This window comes from Dunckerocampus dactyliophorus, chromosome 20 (assembly GCF_027744805.1).
Source record: "Dunckerocampus dactyliophorus isolate RoL2022-P2 chromosome 20, RoL_Ddac_1.1, whole genome shotgun sequence".
Taxonomy (NCBI): domain Eukaryota; kingdom Metazoa; phylum Chordata; class Actinopteri; order Syngnathiformes; family Syngnathidae; genus Dunckerocampus; species Dunckerocampus dactyliophorus.
This window is the reverse complement of record NC_072838.1, coordinates 1,643,146-1,660,320: the sequence shown is the minus strand read 5'-3', so window position 1 is coordinate 1,660,320 and position 17,175 is coordinate 1,643,146. Positions and strand designations below refer to the sequence as shown.

At 46.8% G+C, this 17,175-nt stretch overlaps 2 protein-coding genes and 1 pseudogene across 5 annotated transcripts; all 3 read right to left on the bottom strand.

Moving 5' to 3' along the window:
- Nucleotides 1-3,230: 3,230 nt before the first annotated feature.
- On the bottom strand, nt 3,231-8,286 carry tap2a (transporter associated with antigen processing, subunit type a). 3 transcript variants are annotated; one of them, XM_054763340.1, is made up of 11 exons: nt 7,709-8,286; nt 7,491-7,605; nt 7,291-7,421; nt 5,885-6,090; nt 5,597-5,785; nt 5,361-5,489; nt 4,806-4,994; nt 4,569-4,742; nt 4,082-4,241; nt 3,868-4,004; nt 3,231-3,646 (listed from the first exon to the last, which is right to left on the bottom strand). In XM_054763340.1, exons 1-11 carry the CDS (start codon nt 8,214-8,216, stop codon nt 3,446-3,448), a joined length of 2,139 nt encoding a protein of 712 aa, XP_054619315.1. In that variant the 5' UTR covers nt 8,217-8,286; the 3' UTR covers nt 3,231-3,445. The 3 variants fall into 3 exon arrangements, with proteins under 3 accessions (XP_054619315.1, XP_054619314.1, XP_054619313.1); XM_054763339.1 differs by having other exon boundaries at nt 5,588-5,785; nt 7,709-8,283; XM_054763338.1 differs by having other exon boundaries at nt 5,588-5,785; nt 7,291-7,605.
- Nucleotides 8,287-9,731: 1,445 nt separating this feature from the next.
- On the bottom strand, nt 9,732-14,301 carry LOC129172982 (proteasome subunit beta type-9-like). Of its 2 annotated transcripts, none has more exons than XM_054763341.1 (6): nt 13,983-14,301; nt 12,975-13,042; nt 11,839-11,970; nt 11,609-11,738; nt 10,239-10,380; nt 9,732-10,150 (listed from the first exon to the last, which is right to left on the bottom strand). In XM_054763341.1, exons 1-6 carry the CDS (start codon nt 14,019-14,021, stop codon nt 10,023-10,025), a joined length of 639 nt encoding a protein of 212 aa, XP_054619316.1. In that variant the 5' UTR covers nt 14,022-14,301; the 3' UTR covers nt 9,732-10,022. The 2 variants fall into 2 exon arrangements, with proteins under 2 accessions (XP_054619316.1, XP_054619317.1); XM_054763342.1 differs by having other exon boundaries at nt 10,239-10,363.
- Nucleotides 14,302-14,515: 214 nt separating this feature from the next.
- LOC129172981 (class I histocompatibility antigen, F10 alpha chain-like) lies at nt 14,516-17,081 on the bottom strand (annotated as a pseudogene).
- Between the last annotated feature and the right edge of the window lie 94 nt (nt 17,082-17,175).

The following is a 17,175-nucleotide window of genomic DNA, read 5'->3' as shown; positions in this document are numbered from 1 at the left end:
ATGTTAGAAGAATTTAAGAGGGAAACAAATGCTTGCAAAGCCAAAAGCCACAGGCCTTGTGTGAGAATATGAACGAGCAAGTTGAGCCTATCAGCACGAGCAAGCCAGTACGCTGAATTTAAAAAAACTGCACATTTTTTTGCAGCGCCTTCGTTCTGACAGTCAACACAAACTGAAACGTTTGGTCGACAAAGTAAATACAAACGGAACGGTGCAAGAAATGCTGCTCTTTAATACAGCTGAAAAGCCAGCATTTCAAGAAATGCTGCAAACGTTTGACAATATGCCTGTGAGAACATACATGTCACAAACGCCAATGCTGCAACTTTACAAAGTGAAAAATTATATATTAAAGGAAATATGACATCATTATGTTATATATATATATTTTTTAAAATTATTATTGTAAATTATCCTTATAACAGTAGTTTATTTGGTCTCAAAAATGTTGACAATAATATTGTTTAGCTTCGATTTGTGGGACATTAAACATTTCAAAATGCACCGGCATTGTTTTGTGACTCGGTTAAATAAAGAGGTCGTATTTTTCCATCCATCCATCCATTTTCTATACCGCTTCATCCTCATTAGGGTCGCGGGGGGCATGCTGGAGCCTATCCCAGCTTACTTCAGGCGACAGGCGGGGTACACCCTGGACTGGTCGCCAGCCAATGGCAGGGCACACATAGACAAACAACCATTCACACTCACATTCATACCTACGGACAATTTAGAGTCACCAATTAACCTCACCTGCATGTTTTTGGGAATGTGACAAGAGGAATGGAAGCCGGAGAAAACCCACGCACACACGGGGAGAACATGCAAACTCCACACAGAAATGCCCAGGGGAGAATCAAACCCAGGTCTTCCCGATCTCCAAGCTGTTACTGTGTTGGCCAACGTGCTAACCATTAGACCACCGTGCGGCCTCGTATTTTTCCATTCTACTTAAAATTCATGTTAAAATCTTGCCTCCTCTCACACACTCACACATAGCCTCCCTTTTGATGAATTAGAATGTGAAGAATATCAACATGGCCTCCGCACTCTTCAGTTTGTCTACCCGCGGCCCTGAGGTGAATGATGATGGTTCAACTCCAAGTCTTGTTTGACTTTTGAGGCATACTGTCCTTAAACATTGTTGGTTCAACACCAAATCATAGCACTTTTGGTGCAATGCTTTGACTTGAAATGAACGGGACACAAAAACACTCTATCCTATTTATCCTACCGTTCAATGCTGACTTGAGGGCTTTTTTGCTGAGTCAGGGTGATATCACGTTGTACTACATGATATATTTTATGCCACTGGGAGGCATCCGAGATCTGTCCTTCATATGTTGGAGGCTGTTTTGTGTCCGTCACTAGATGGCGCACGAGAGCAGCGCTTCAGCTCTCCCTGGTTGTCATCTTCACTGAGGCCTGAGTTTTTAACAGAAATCACGTGGGTGATACGAGAGAACAGGGCAGGAGGCTTGCTAGTGTAGACTGAATTTGTTTTTTATCACGCGTCCCTACGCAAGTAAAGCACAAATGAAATAAGGGCGACAGGACGCCAGCTTCATGTTTGCATCAGTAACGCTGATCAGAAGCCCAAACAGCTTCAGCGTGCTGCGTTGTTGTCTTCAGTCTAGAGTTTCAGTGATGCCCTGACACAGACGCAATGCATTCAGCTCAGAGGGAAAGGCACGGAAGCGTCTTATGGCAAACGTTTTGCTGTTAGATTGTCATCTTGTATGGAGCTTGCAACAAACGTTTCTGTACATTCAACTGGACAACAATGAGCTTCACTTCATTCATTCTGAAGGAATATATGAATCATATATTTGCATGCTACCATACTCTATAATACAATCCAATGAATGAATATATTGATTTATTTAACCACGTCACTGCAGGCTAGCTATAATTATAGTACACCTAGGCTGTGCATGTGTAATAATATAATAGTTGTTAACCCGTAGCTCATATAAGTCAGGCTGTAGGTCTTTATTCACACCCTCCATGTTCTGTAAAAGTACTTAGATGGTGCTGGAAGGAGCATTTCGTGAACAAGTAGCAGGACTGATGCCTCGCCTTGGATATATGAGCACACATGTTTTCATGCTGAGGGCCAACGAAGTGTTTCAGTCACAAGACGCCATCTTGGCGTCGCTCAACAAAGGAAAACGAAAGTGAAAGTCCACAGGGAAGGGACTTTCCCACGTGCGAGTGCAGGCAATGTTGGCAAAAGACACCACCCACGCTGCCAGGAAGTTTGTGTCGGCCATTTTGCATCGCAGCTTCCAAGACTTGAGATGGGTGATGTTTTTGGTAGGCGTGTCCACGCCGCTCCCTCTCGCCACATTTGGCACACTGTCAAAAACCTTGGCAGACTTTTTATCACGTGTACATCTTCAACTCATAAACTGTTCGGGTTTGTGTGGGAGGATTTAGGCAAACACAATCAATGTGTTTGTGTCAGCATGTGTTGGAAACACAAGGCTACTTCAATGTAAACCATCCAATGCAAATCTCCATCGAGAGGAAGCCAACACAGACTTTTCAGTCAGTATAAGCAACACTAAATTATTATTATTGTTGTGATGCTCGAACTTTACTTGCATTTTGGGGACCTTAACATGAATGAAAAGTCACCAAAGTTTGCAAGTTTCAATTTCAGGGGTCCCGAACAGGAACCCCCAAAAGTCACCTTATAGATTCTTTTAAAACCACCAGCTTTACAGATCGTCGTGAAATTTGGTGGAAATGTTTGCACAAAAAAGTCTGTAGAACCCATGTTCCAAAACAAACAGGAAGTCAGCCATTTGGGTTTGGACCGGTCGGCATACTTATGTATATATTTTTTAAAAAGTGTAGTTAAATCTTAGATGGTGCAGCACTTGTGCGGAGTAACGCCAGTGTGGCAACTCAACACATGCCAACTCAGTGACTTGCACCCTGATATCATGCCACACCATGGTGAATATTTGTTATGAGTCACGCAAACACAACTTAGTCTTTTGCCATGCAACTAATCATTGAAAATGTGTGCAGGATATGAATGATTTGGGGTTGAGCTGTACATTTCCAGATGTATGTTGGCATGACTTTGGTCACCTTGGTTTCATAGGGCTGGGAAACATCCATCAATGCTAGTAAAGGTTTCAGAAACACAACCACCATGACTGAGATCAGGAACTCTCATCCAAAATGTGGGCAAAGTTTTGTAATTGAGGACATTTGAATTCAGCATGAAATGTCTTTATTTTTATCATGAATATATTTCCTGTGTACATCCTTTTAACAAAACAAGTGTGGTATATGTATGAATGTATTTATTTCTCCATTTATGATCGTTGTGTCGAAGCTTAAAGACAGAAGTATTGATGGCGTCCTTGTACTGGATGTTATTACCGTGTAGTTGAGCGGTAATAATATTTGGTCCGGCACACGGAGCCCGTCAGTAGCTTCCCGCTGTGGCGAGCTTCTCTCTCACTTTGCAGTAGCTCCCTTTCTTGTCCAGCAGTTCTCGGTGCGTTCCCCGCTCCTGAACTTTGCCGCCGCCGATCACGGCGATCTGACGGGCCTTCTCGATGGTCTTGAGTCTGTGAGCGATCACCAGCAGGGTTTGGTTGGGGCGACTCGCCAGGGCGTGCAGGACCTGTGCACCGGTGAGATGATGGACTTAGACTGCAGTTCCAGTGCCCACTTCCATTTTAGTGGCGACATCCAATTGTTGACATTCATCCAAAACCAAAACACAAGTAAACACAACACGCTGGTACAGAAACATGAGTCATTTGTGTCCCATAATGCAGCCTTTTCATCAGTGCTTGCAAACTTTCTCTGTAGTTTGGATTGATGGCATTTGTGTTGACATACCTTGTTTTCACTGTGCTCATCCAGGGAGCTGGTTATTTCATCCACAATGAGGACCTGTGGCCGCCGAACCAGCGCTCGAGCAATCGCGATCCGCTGCCGTTCGCTCTTGGATAACAAGCTGCCTCCCTCCCCCACATCTGAGAGACGGCGGGGAAAGACGCCTCAAAACACGAGCCTCCATTTCCTCTCCTTCCTCACAAGCGGACACGCTCACCTGTATCGTAGCCTTTCTCCAGCTGCGTGATGAAGTCGTGGGCGTCGGCCTGGCGAGCCGCGTCCCGGACGGCGTCCATCGAGCAGTCATCAAGCCCGTAGGCGATGTTGCGTCTGACGGTGCCAGAGAAGAGCACCGGCTCCTGGCTGACCAAGGCGATCTGTCAAAACACCCCCAGGTTAGTTTGGAATGAAGCCGGGCGCACGCCGCTCCAACGTGGGAGTTCCATTCCTCGCCGTTGTACGTTCAGGTTGTTGCTGTTTGATTCAAATCCTGTAGGTGGCACTGGTGCGCATTTCAAAGTAGGGCTGCACAAAAAAATTACGATCTTGATTCACAATGATGACGATTTCTTCGACTTTACTGAACGGGTTGCATCACACATGAACGCCATTTTACTGAAGGACTCATGCTGATTCGTCAGCTAGTGGGAGGAGCAATCGCATTAATTACACCGTGTGTGGGAGTTGGCATTTTGTGCTTTCACCTTCTTGCTGAGGAAGCGGTGGTCGTAGGATCCCAGCGGCTCCCCGTCCAACAGGATTTCGCCGTCCAGCGGCTCGTACCAGCGCTTCAGCAAACTGGCACAGGTGCTCTTTCCCTCTCCCGATGGGCCCACCAGCGCCGTCATCTGACCCGCTTTCAGCTCCAAAGAGAAGTCCTGGCGGGAAAGGTGGTTCTTTCATGCTTGAGTGCAGTGTTCAAACGAGGACGTGTCACCCACCTGTAGCACAGGTACGTCGGGGCGCGTCGGGTAGACGAAGTTCAGATGGCGGAAGACCACATGTCCCTGAAGCTGATCGGGTGCCAGTTCCCCCTCGGTGCTGACCCGAGGTTCTCGATCCAGATACTCAAACACTTTAGCAGCGGCCGCCACTGAGTTCAGCATGTTGCAGCTGATGTAGATCAGTGCCTGACAGGACACATTATCAGTAGACATCAAGGGTGGAACGGGACGCCAGTCTCGCTTTGAAGGTCACGGTTTGGTTCTTTTTGGGTACGGTAAGAGAACAAAATGCAGAACATGAAGAACTGAAAGTCGCCAGCAGGTAATTCTCCAATAAATCTCATTCTCAGATTAAAAATCTCTGTATGTGATTGATGGCGACCAGTCCAGGGCGTAGTTTGCCATTTGCCCAAAGTCAGCTGGGATAGGCTCCAGTGGACCACTTGTTCTACTTCCTTAACTTAACATGACGCCTACGTGAGCCACAATGCAGCTGACGACATCTCAGCTCTCAGAGTATTATGGGATAGAGTGACGCTTCGGTGATCATACCCTGATGTTGTCCCCGAGGTCTGACTGGTAGAGGATGAAGGAGACCAGGTCACCTGTGCTCATCTGCCCCCTCTGGATGAACAACCTGCCGTACCACAACATCAGCACCTGCGTGGCCAACTCTGTCAACTACACACACACACACACACACACACACACACACACAAGCCATCAGACCCTCCCCATCAATTTCCAAAAATCCCTGCCGTACATGACCAACATCTCACCCTCCTTACGAGAAGGTACACAATCCTGACGGTGTCCCGCCGTGTCTTGAGGGCGTGTGTGTCCAGCAGCCGGTTGTCATAGTGACAGGCCTCGTGTTTCTCTGCGCTGAAGCTCCGCACCGTCCGAATACCCGAGATGATCTCATTGGCCGCGTCGCTGGCCACAGCCACGGAGTCCTGTATGGCCAGCTTCAACCGCTGGAGAAGAAAACGAGCCACAAAGACGTGAGCGATGACTCTGCGTGGAATAAAATGAGCACAGCTGTAAATTTGGGGGCTGATTAGATGGTGCGCGACCTGCTCGTGCGTGTTGTAGATGTTCTGTATGACGCCAGTGACGGGCACCTCCATCAACACTAAAAATGTCAGCTGCCATGACAGTTGCAGCATGAGGACCATGGTGGCCACCATCTTGATGAGGCTCCTCAGCAGGACGTTGACGTTGAGACACGCCGTTTCCCCCATCAGGCTGGTGTCCTGAGACAGCCTGGAGGTGATTTCACCTGCACACAAAGTACATGCACTTTAAAACACACACTGCCTCCTACTGGCTTGGAGTGGGATGACGAGTGTGTGTCATTTGGACCACTTGTGTACTTACACTTAGTTTTTTGAGTTAACCCTAACTGGAAAAGAGAAACGACAAAAAGGAGAAGAGGATGTCAAGTTCTGGCTGTGGAGCTGTCGAGTGCTTGACCCCCAGTATGCAGAGACAGGCGGTGGAGAAATAAGTCTTTTAATTAAGCAGTGATAAACAGAAAGCGACAGAGGTGAAAAAAGGATGGGTCAAAACGTACAGTCCAAGGCAGCATCGACAGCACGGGCGAAGAGAAAAGGTCCAACAAACCAGCGCCACACTTGAGATGACGCTGGGCTTTTAAACACAACTAATTGCAATTGCTGCTCTGCAACAAACCACTGGGGTGAAGCAGCTGCAGCTTCCCCCCCAGCAGGAAGTGCAGCAAACCAAAATAACAACGCAGGACAGGAAGTGCTCGCTCCTGTCCTGCAGAACATGACAGGCGAAGCGAGATCGTCATTTATAGTACAGTAAGTGCGCAACAACAGTAATCAATCTGAGACAAAGCTGACGTGTTACCTTATTCATGGTTGATTGATTTCTGTCAAGGTTGGTGTCTCAAATCAAGTACTTTTGTCAGCACACTTCAATATCCACTGTGTACTTAGCTCCTTAGTACCTTCCTTATTGTCATTGCACACTTACCATAACTGATCATCTTAATATTTATTGTATTGTATTGTATTGTATGTACTTTATTTATCCCACAGCGGGGAAATTTACTTGTTACAGCAGCAAGCAAGCAAGACAAGTAAAGAGTACAGTAAAGTAAAGAATACATAGTGACTACAACATGGTTCAGGTGGTGCAGGTGTTGCAGAGCCTGACAGCGGTCGGTATGAAGGACCTGCGGAACCTCTCCTTCTTACACTTTACTCTTTTCCTCTTCTTCTCTCCTTTTTAACGGTGAATTGAAACCACTCCACTTAGTCCCTCCCCTCCCGCTACATAGCCAAGATGGCGACTGTTGAGGGTGGTAAGTGTCCATCACCGCACACTCACCATTTTGGCCGTTCTGAGTGCAACATCTGTACTGACAGTCCACTGCATTATGCACTCAAAAGGCTAAGTGTAAGTAGAAGTGCGCTAAAGTCTGTTCCCGTCTTGTCGTCACCTTACTTACCCGTCTTAACGGTCTCGAAAAATGCAACTTCCTGTTTGGTCAAAGCTTCAAACAGCTTGCCATTCACTCTGCACGTGAAGGAGCTCCTGGCCCACGTAAAGAGTCCCCCTCTGCAGCCTGTGCCCACCGAGCTGAGCGAACAAAAGACAAGGTCAGAACACGTCGGGGGGTTCTGGCATGTGGTGGTCGTTGGTGGGCACCTTCCCAGAGAGCAGAGGCCCATGAGGAGCAGCGCTGAGAAGAATTCACTTGGCAGGTCATGACCACGCAGGTTGTCAATGATCTTCCCCGTGTAAAACTGGACGGACATCTGACCTGAGACACACACATAACACATACGCTCAGGTCACTTTATTAGGGACACTGCCTGTATTGTCCTTCTTCATCATCATCATCGTTATGGTCATGGTGTATTTACAGACAACAGCCAGGGTGAGAAACAGGAAGCCAGCAAGCATCACAGGATAGTCAGGCTTGTACAAGCGGACCACTCTCATGAACAACACTCTGGGCTTGTTTCGCTTCTCTTTGTCGCCACCGGAGTCCGGGACGACGACTTCCCAAAACAAGCCAGCGGCCAGCGAGGCTCCGGCGCACATCAGCCAGCAGTGCGCGTCCGCCATCACTCCGCACTGGTTGTCGTCCAGGCGCAGGGCGGCGGTGCCGGTCTCCAACACGGCCGGAAGCGCACTGTGCGCGACGAGGAGGCGAGCCGGTGCCGGCGGCAGGCCACCGAGGGCGGCCGCCGTGGCGGCGGTGAGAGCCAGACACCTCAGCAGCGCGAACGCCCACGTGGACGCCAGACGCGAGCAGGTCGCGTGCGTGCGCTCCAGTGGCGCCACCACGACCGCGTACACCAAGCAGGCATCCAGGCAAAGAGCTAAAGTCAAAGCAAACACTTGACGAAGGACTGAAGTCTTCGCCATTCTTAAGCAGTCCCGACGTGGAATCAGCTTTTACTTTCATTTTCTTCTAACTTCTCTGCATACGGCATCAGTGCGCGTGCTGGATGAGGGGCGGAGCTACGCTATCTTATTTTTAGCACCCGCCAAACGTCATGTATTGACTTGTATGTTTCCATCAGCAAGGCTACAACTACAACGGAACGATCCAAACATTGGGCCTCATTCACGAACATCTTCTTAAAAGTCTTCTTAAGAAGTGTACTTAAGAAGGCGCGGGTTGGAAACTGCGCCGCATTCACGACACGTTCTTAAGTAGGGATAATCGTTCGCACCGGTGTTCTTAGGTTGATGAATGCCAACTGCGATGCCCGTGCATGTAAGGCCTAATTTGCATAGGTCACCGCCTATTATTTCCTATATAAGGTCAAAAATGTGCCGTGCGCAACAGGCAGCTGGAGGCGGAGATGGCAAAGCGCAAGGACAAGACTGAGGAGCAGCTGGACAACAAACGAAAGAAAAAGTTCAATTCTACTGAAATAGAGGTGCTTTTACAAGGAGTGAGCGAACACAAGACCACCTTATTTTCACGTGTATCCACCCGTCATCAGGCCATCCAAAAAGAGTCGGCATGGAGCACCATTGCAGGAAACATAAATGCCGTTTCCACGGAGAAACGCGCCACTGCACAGGTTAAAAAGAAGTGTTTTGACTTAAAATAGACTAAAAAAAAAAGATTGGACTGCACCGGAGGGATCTGGAGGAAACGGGAGGTGGGCCATCAATCAGAAACCAAACCATTTCAGAATCTCTAGAAAATATTTCCACAATCATGATGGAAAAATAAAGTCAAAATACATAGTTTGTGTGTGACAATGTATTTTTTCTGTGGTTACATTTGATTAGACGCTGCCTAATTAATACAGCAGCCCCGTGCTCTGGCTCAAGACGTGGCTGGGGGCGCATGTCGTTATCTGGGGGTGCTACGTGCGCAATAGACACACCACGTTTCATTGCGATGTTATTCTGATGATCCTGCACACCTGCAAGAACAGAGAGGGAAGCCTGAAGCCTGAAGCGGGACATCAAATATTGGTGGCTTTCAGCAAATAAATCTAATGGTCCCTTTACATTCTCTCTCTGCGCAGCGCACGTCCAGCCAGCCTTTTTTTGGATGAATTGGGATTTGAATATATATTTATCCATGGAGTATATTTTAGTTGTTTTGATGATAAATAATTGTTGGGATATTTTATTTGCACTACATTTTTTGGGATCAGGTTGCAAAATCCATCATGAGGGCGATTGCGCATTGAAAGTGCAAGCTTTGCTTGTGCGTAAGAGTCCTCCTGAGCGTTCGTAGAATCTGTTCTTAGATCTAAGAACTGGGAGTTAAGAACACGTTTCGTGAACGCCAAAAATCTTCGTAAGAAGGCTTTAAGAACACATTTGTGCGTAAGAACGTTTCGTGAATGAGGCCCATTGAGAGTATCGATACCAATGAATCGGTTTTGTTCCATTTTGATGAGGATGTGCAGAATGTATTTCTTTATTGTTTGGGGCAGCATGTCATGTCAGCTTCACATTCGAGTGTGTAATGAAGACGTGTCATTTCATGAATGCGATTGCTTAAGAATCAGACTGGAAATAATCCACAAAGTCAGGGAACTGGCAGTTAAAAGACAAGCCTGGTTTCCTGCATAAGAGTAAAAAGACATCCACCAAGAGATGTTCCTTTGCTTTAATGACATCAGCAACAGGAAGTCGTGCAGGTTGAGGTGATCTCTCAGACGTCCGCGGTCAAACCACGTGACGTCACGCGGCCGTCGCTCACCCGTTAAAAAAGGCAGGCAAGTCGTTCCCCAAAACGACCCTCTCCTCTGCGCTGTGCTCGTCGACGGTGACCAAATAGGCCACGCCTCCGCTGGCGCTGTCCCGGTTCATGGCGAGAGCGAGCGCTGCGAGAGAAAACGGCGATGAAGGCCGGGCCTGACGAGAGCAATACGCCACGCACGCCATCCTTTGCAAGCAAGGCCCTGCACTTACTGTCGAGCACAAACTGCTGGCACGCGGCTCTGCTCATGCCCGCCCGGTACTCGGCATCCACAAAGCCGTACACGTACGAGCTGCCGGAGCCGGCAACGGCAAAGGGCTGTCGTATCAGGCCGCCGCTGAGGGTGGAAAACACCTGTGAGAGGTCAGAGGAGGACGTCATGATGTGGACGCTGTGTCAAAAGGTTGAAGCCATAAGAAGCCATTTGTGCTTCAAGGAAATGATGGGGGAATAAACCACAGTGGAATACAGTGGAAATACTACCAATTACAGTCAAACTTGTCTATAGTGGCCACTAGAGGGAGTCTGCAAAAGTGGCCGCTATAGACAGGTGGCCTCTATAGACAGGGCGTCCAGTTTGAATGTTGACCAGTGGAGGGAAAAAAAAGAAAAAAAGTGGGAATTTTTTTAAATAATAATGTTGACCAGTAGAGGGCACTGCGGACTGTGGATAAAAGTTGTACAGCACTACTAGGCTTGTTATTATCATGGTTCATGGTTTTAATCCTGAACATGCATATGAGTCAAACAGTAGCACATCACATAGTACAATTCACAATTTTGCATGTCCAAAAAGGAGTAGGAAGAAGCAAAGCTTATTTAATCCTACCTCTCATCAGTTTCACATCAGTTGCAATACATTTATTCACCTCTTGTTCTTCCAAGTGTACTTTGTAGGTCTACATGACAATGTAGTGCAATCATAGCCAAGGTTTTTACTTACTAAAAGGAAGCTAGAGGCTTAATAATAACTGATAAAATACTTCAATTAAGTACAACCCAACTCAGTTTTGCTCCCGCTGCCGCATGCATGCTAGCATATGTTTTTTTTTTTATTGTAGCGTCGCTGGGAGCACGTCCTGTTCCCAGCATACTTTGCGGTAATGTTTTGGTGCAAATGCTCCTAAAGTTACATGTTTGTCCAGGAAATAGCAAGCTCAAAAGAAGACGGCTTTTTTATGTGGAACAACTGACAGTTTGTGTGGCTCTTGTGAATGATTGTGACTGAGCTAGGACTCAGTAATTAAAGTCTACACACGACGGCTTCATTGATTGAAAAACAAAACTTTTTCGTGCATGAAGCTTCTACTTGAGTCGGTAATTTGGCCGCTATATGCGGTCAGATATTGACCAAGGGAGACAAAATGGGTGGCCGCTGGCCGCGTTGGACAGGTGACTGCTATACACAGGGTCTATAACATGTAAATATGCTGGGGGGGATTTTTCAGTGGCTGCTATAGGCAGGTGGCCGTTCTATAAAGGTGGCCGCTAAGACAGGTTTGACTGTACTATTAGCATCAGCATCATCTGCTGACAACATGCATACAGCGTGTCCTTCACATGCTTCATTTACACCTCTGACCTGCCCTCCGCCTCTTCTGTCCCAGCCCGCCACTATGAGATGCGTCGACAGCTCGTCCCTGTAGCGATACGAGAAGTTCTTCACCATGGTGGCGGCGGCGCCAACCCGGGGCTCCTCCCCTATCTCCGTACTGCCGAGATCAAAGGCACGGAGAGATGTCTCTAATTTCTCTTTTCCGACGGCAGGACCGTCCTATTGCGTCTTAGCTACGTGGCCGCGTGCAGGTCTACCTGTGAAGGTGTAGCTGGGAGCGGAGCAGCTCAGAAATGGCTTGAGCGTCCGCCGCAGAGCCCGACAGAGCGCAGTAGATCTTTTGGTGGAGGGGGCACAGCTTGTTCATCACCCGGTTCACCACTGAATTCCTGCGGGGGACATTTAAAACAGATTAAAAGTGCTTGTAGTAAGCCCTCCTGGGGACACGCCTATTTGTGTGTCTGTAGCTTTAAGGCTACCGATGTCATAGACGCCATATGTCACATACAACAATGCAACGTGAAGCAGTGGGACAGGAGGACACAAACGTTAGCAACACTAGCATAGCTATGTGATGCTAAAGGTCTAACATGACACGTCACATTGTAACAGTAGCATCATGCTAGATTAGCCTATTGGCTGAAAAATGATCAAACTTACAGCTCCTATATGTCCGTAGCTGACTGACTGACTGATTCCACGCTTTCGTTTGTGATGTGTAGCAAAGCCTACATTTGTTGGGACGGTATCATGTCCATGAGAAGGGGATGTTTCCTTCATGAAAGCAGCAACTTCAAAAGCGAGCGTTGGAGCGCCTCTTCTCTCAGAAGTAAAGCAAACAAGTGAGGGAGATGATAGATTTGGACGTATGTTATTGTTAGAACATCATTAAAAAGTCACCTTTACATAACAGGGGACCTTTAAATGAGGGGAGGCTAATATTTACAACTATGACAAATGTCCAAATACTTTTGATGGACATATTCCACATAAAATGGCTGCAATTCCTGGATGGGAAATGTCGTATTTTTGTAAAACTCTTCAGCTGAAGCTGAAAGGCTTTCATTCAATCACGTATTGATTGCTGTATTTCAAATCCATCCCGTACAATAAAAGAGGGGTGTAACGGTAGAACTTCATCACGGTTTGGTACGTAACTCGCTTTGAGGTGACCATTCCTTTTATTTTTGTAACAGAAAGGTAACAAAATACAAAACCTAAAACTGCTGAGCTTCTGCCTAAACAGTAACAAGAAAAACTAGAAAAATACAATTCTCCAAAAAGGTTGAGACTGTAGGGCGTGTGAAAGATAAGAACCTGAGTACTTGTACCGTTCCACCCCTCCTATACAATAACAATAATAATATGCTGCAGTGAAGACACAGAAACTCACCCTGCGGACACGTGCGAGTCCGAGCCCAGCACGACCCCGCCATCGAACTCTATGGCAACGATTGTTGTCTGGAAAACATGAAACATTGACTCAAAGCACCCAACGGGGCCTCCCCCAAGGCTTAAACATGTGTCACCTGTCAAATCATCAACGGCTTCTAGTGGGTGATGAAGAAATTCTGCGTTAAAGACGCTAAAACCAATCCAATGGAGGTCACTATCCATCCATCCATCTTCTATACCGCTTCTCCTCATGAGGGTCACAGGGGCATGCTGGAGCCTATCCCAGCTGACTTCGGGCGAGAGGCGGTGTACACCCTGGACTGGTCGCCAGCCAATCGCAGGGCACATATAGACAAACAACCAGACAATTTAGAGTCTCCAATGAAGCGAACATGCATGTTTTTGGAATGTGGGAGGAAACCGAAGTACCCGGAGAAAACCCACACACGCACGGGGAGAACATGCAAACTCCACACAGAAATGCCCAACGGAGATTCTAACCCAGGTCTTCCCGATCTCCAGACTGTGACTGTGTGGCCAACATGCTAACCACTAGACCACCGTGCGGCCCTGGATGTCTATAAATGCTAAGCTAACCGGTTGTGTTGTAGGTGATAACGCTAGTGTAATATCTAATCATATATCTCATTAATCATGAATTATTTTACTTTTACAATATGCCAAAGACCAACCAAAATTCATGATGGGCCACACTTTGGACACCCCTGCTCAAATGACAAATGGGTTTGTAGCTTGTCATCAGAGTTGAACAGGAACAACCACGAAAGAATATTATTATTGAAAAAGTCCACTTTGAACAGGAAGTTGCACACAAAATGTGAAAACACAACCTTGGTCCTTGGTGGAGGTAATTACACTGACTGAAGAAAGACGACACGTTTAATGTGTGAATGCTAACTTGTAATTCCCACGGAACTAGTGTGTGTGTGTGTGTGTGTGTGTGTGTATGTTTCCGTTGCGTGAGTGTGCACACAAGTAGACTCACTCCGGTTTTCACCTCCTCTGAGTCCTGCTGGTCCAACATGACGACGGAGGAGCAGCTCGAACCTTCCTCGGTCCAGACGACCTCCTCGGGAGAAATGTCTTTTGTCCACAATCACCCGCGTATTGTCGATCGAAATGAAAAGTGAAAGTGAAGCGTCACGGATGAAGACGACACGGAAAAGTGTGTTTTTATTGTGACTTATATGTCAAACGTCGGACTTTCATGCACCATCCGAAGATGATGAACGAGTCATGCCTCATATTTCAGACAGCAGTGACAATGAAAGGTGTGTTTGCAGTCCATCGTTGCACTAAAAAGCAAGCTGATCAGTCCAGGAAGTGTCCTAACTTGATGTGGCATTTGGACAAAGAACTGTATATCCAGCAATAATTACATTCAAACAACTAACACGTGGAATAATAACACTGTCTTTGGTCATAATAATCATATCCATCCTCACTATTCATACTGTTATTCTTCTACACGAGTTTGTATAAGACAAGATTTCAACAATCCAGTATTTTTATGGTGACTTTATTACAACAGAGACACAATTCAATTATTATTGGATTGAGGGAAATAAGTATTTGATCCCCCACCGACCAGCAAGCATTCTGACCCCCACAGACCGATGATGTGCCCGTGAAACACAAATTGGATAAAAAACACCCGTCACAGGAACAGTCTATTTCATTCACAAATCTCCACCACCACGGGCAAGACCAAAGAGTCGTCCAAGGACCTCAGAGACAAGATTGTAGACCTGCTCAACACCGCCTTTGGTGCAATCGTTTCTAAAAGAAAGAAAGACAAGATACCAGTCATGCAGGAGCTGTTGGGCTGCTCCCTCACCTTCCTCACACCACACTGTGTGTGGCTGCTGCGTCTCACTCAGCCTTCAGCCGTCATCTTCTCTGAGAGCCCGGCACCGCCGTCGTCGGCGGTCGGACGACCGGCCGGACGGTAATCGGCTGAAATGAAAGAGAAACGAGGTGAAACGGACTTTTTCCTCACGTCACGCTGTGTTTCTATGTGAGAGTGTGTGCTCTGTCTCTGTGGATCTTTGAGTGTTTGGCTGGAGGTCAACTAAAACATGGCTGCACCTTTGCACCGAGAAGAAGAAGAAGACAGACAACATGGGCGTCCTTCACCTCGTCTGTTTCTGTGACGCTTGACGACGACGACGACGACGACGGCCGCCAGGAGGACCGTCGCTGCCACGGCGACGCTCAAGTTGTCTGTTGAGAGCAAAAAGCACAACTGGAGTCACAAAGCATGAAGAGGAAACCTTCATTACTACTTTGCATGCAAACGTCAACCGTTGTCATGGTGACATGGATCAATAATGGTGACAGTTGGACTTGTGATGGGAAACATCTCCAATGTGCAATTCAACTAAATGTGCCTTTCTCACCTTCATGGCTGGCGTTGCTCAGGATGCTTCTTCTCTCCAGCTTGGTGACGATGTCCTCCTCCACGCCAGACAGCTGAAACACACATTCGTACTTGCCGTCCACGTCGGCCGTCACCTCCACTTTCAGGTCCGACGGCATCTGGAAGGTTCCGTCGTGGTTGGGGAGCATCTCTCCGTGCTCCACGTCCTCGTGGAGCTCCTCGCCGTCTTTCCTCCAAAACAGGTCGGCTCTGTCGGGGTAGAAACCCGTCGCCAAGCAGCTGACCGGAAAGGACGGCGTCTTCTGGAGGAGGTACACCTCTGGAAGCTCTGCACAGGAAGTGACGCCACGTGTGGACAGAGGACAACGTGGAGAGAAGGTGTGAATGAAGGTAAAGATGGAGAGAAAAGGAGAGAATGAGAAAAGAGCAGAAAGAGACAGAGTGTAGGTTGTAATGCTAGTAATGTTCCTATAGGGGGCGTGCTAACATGGTTACAAAGGTGAAAGTACATGGTGTGCTTCTACCTGTTCTCATAAGGACGTCCCTCCCATAGTTCACATACTTCTTCAGGTAAGAAGGACACACCTCAGTATAGTAATACTTATGGTGGTCTAGTTGAGGTTTGTTCTGGTCCAACTTGAGTTTGTTGGGGAAAGCTTGTTGTTTTGCTGCGGTATATGTCCATGTCTTCATGTCCAACGATATGAAGTCTTCTCCATCATAACTTATCTGATGCCAACCATGAACCTCATCAGTCTCATCATCCCATTCACATGCAGACATCCACTGGACAACGTGAACACCTGAGAGAATGACACAAAGTGTTGTAAAGCAGAGTGAAACCTCATCACCATCACACACACACACGTCAATCATGTCTTTTTGGAGGTCATGATGGGATGGACAGAGACAAGGTATCAGTGCAGTAATGTGTGTGTTTACTACAGTATAAAAAGAGTACATCAAATAGATTTTAATAGTAGGAAGTTCAACATAAACAAACCTCCAGTTTGGTTGAAAAGCTTCTTAAGAACTTCAATGTTGTTTTTGTTGACCTGCTCACTAACAACATTTTTCTCTGTCTGTATCTGCCAGTAATGTGGATCCTCTGCTGTGATTTTGTTCATCCAGTCCTGTTTGGCTTCTGCTCTCCTGCTGTTGCTGTCATAGCGAACAACCTGAACTTCATCAACATAACCAACACTCACAAACTCTGGGAAGTTTGGAACTTGAGAGGACGCAGCGTGTGAACCACTGAAAGAAGAAGAGAAAAACAAGATGAGAATTTATGATTTTGTTTCATGTTCAACAATCTTGCACTGTGAATATTTGAGGTCATTCAGTCTTCAGTCGGGTCTTCATGTGAACATAAAACACTGCTAGATATCACAGCCAAGACTCACGTGGTCTTCTAGTTCCAAAATACAACACATTATGAAATATATGTAACACGTGTACACGTGTATCATTACCGTTTTTAGTGTCAACATTTCATGAAAAAACGTGTATAAACCTGTGAAGAAAGTGGACTTACCAGGCGCCACGCTGTGTATTTGCACGGCCAGAAGAAAGAATAAAAGCAAGTTCATGATGTCAGTGCAAAATAAAAAGATGTTTGCCACTTTTAATCCCGTACAGAAGGACAAAAGTGACGAACACTCGCTTGACTAGCAAACATGACAAACATACAAGGAAATGTGGAGAAGGCGGTCTTTTAAAAATGCTCCACCTGAGCCAATTAGAGTTCAGCATGCTGGGAACGTCACCTGTTACGCGGGAATACCAAATGAAATTCGGA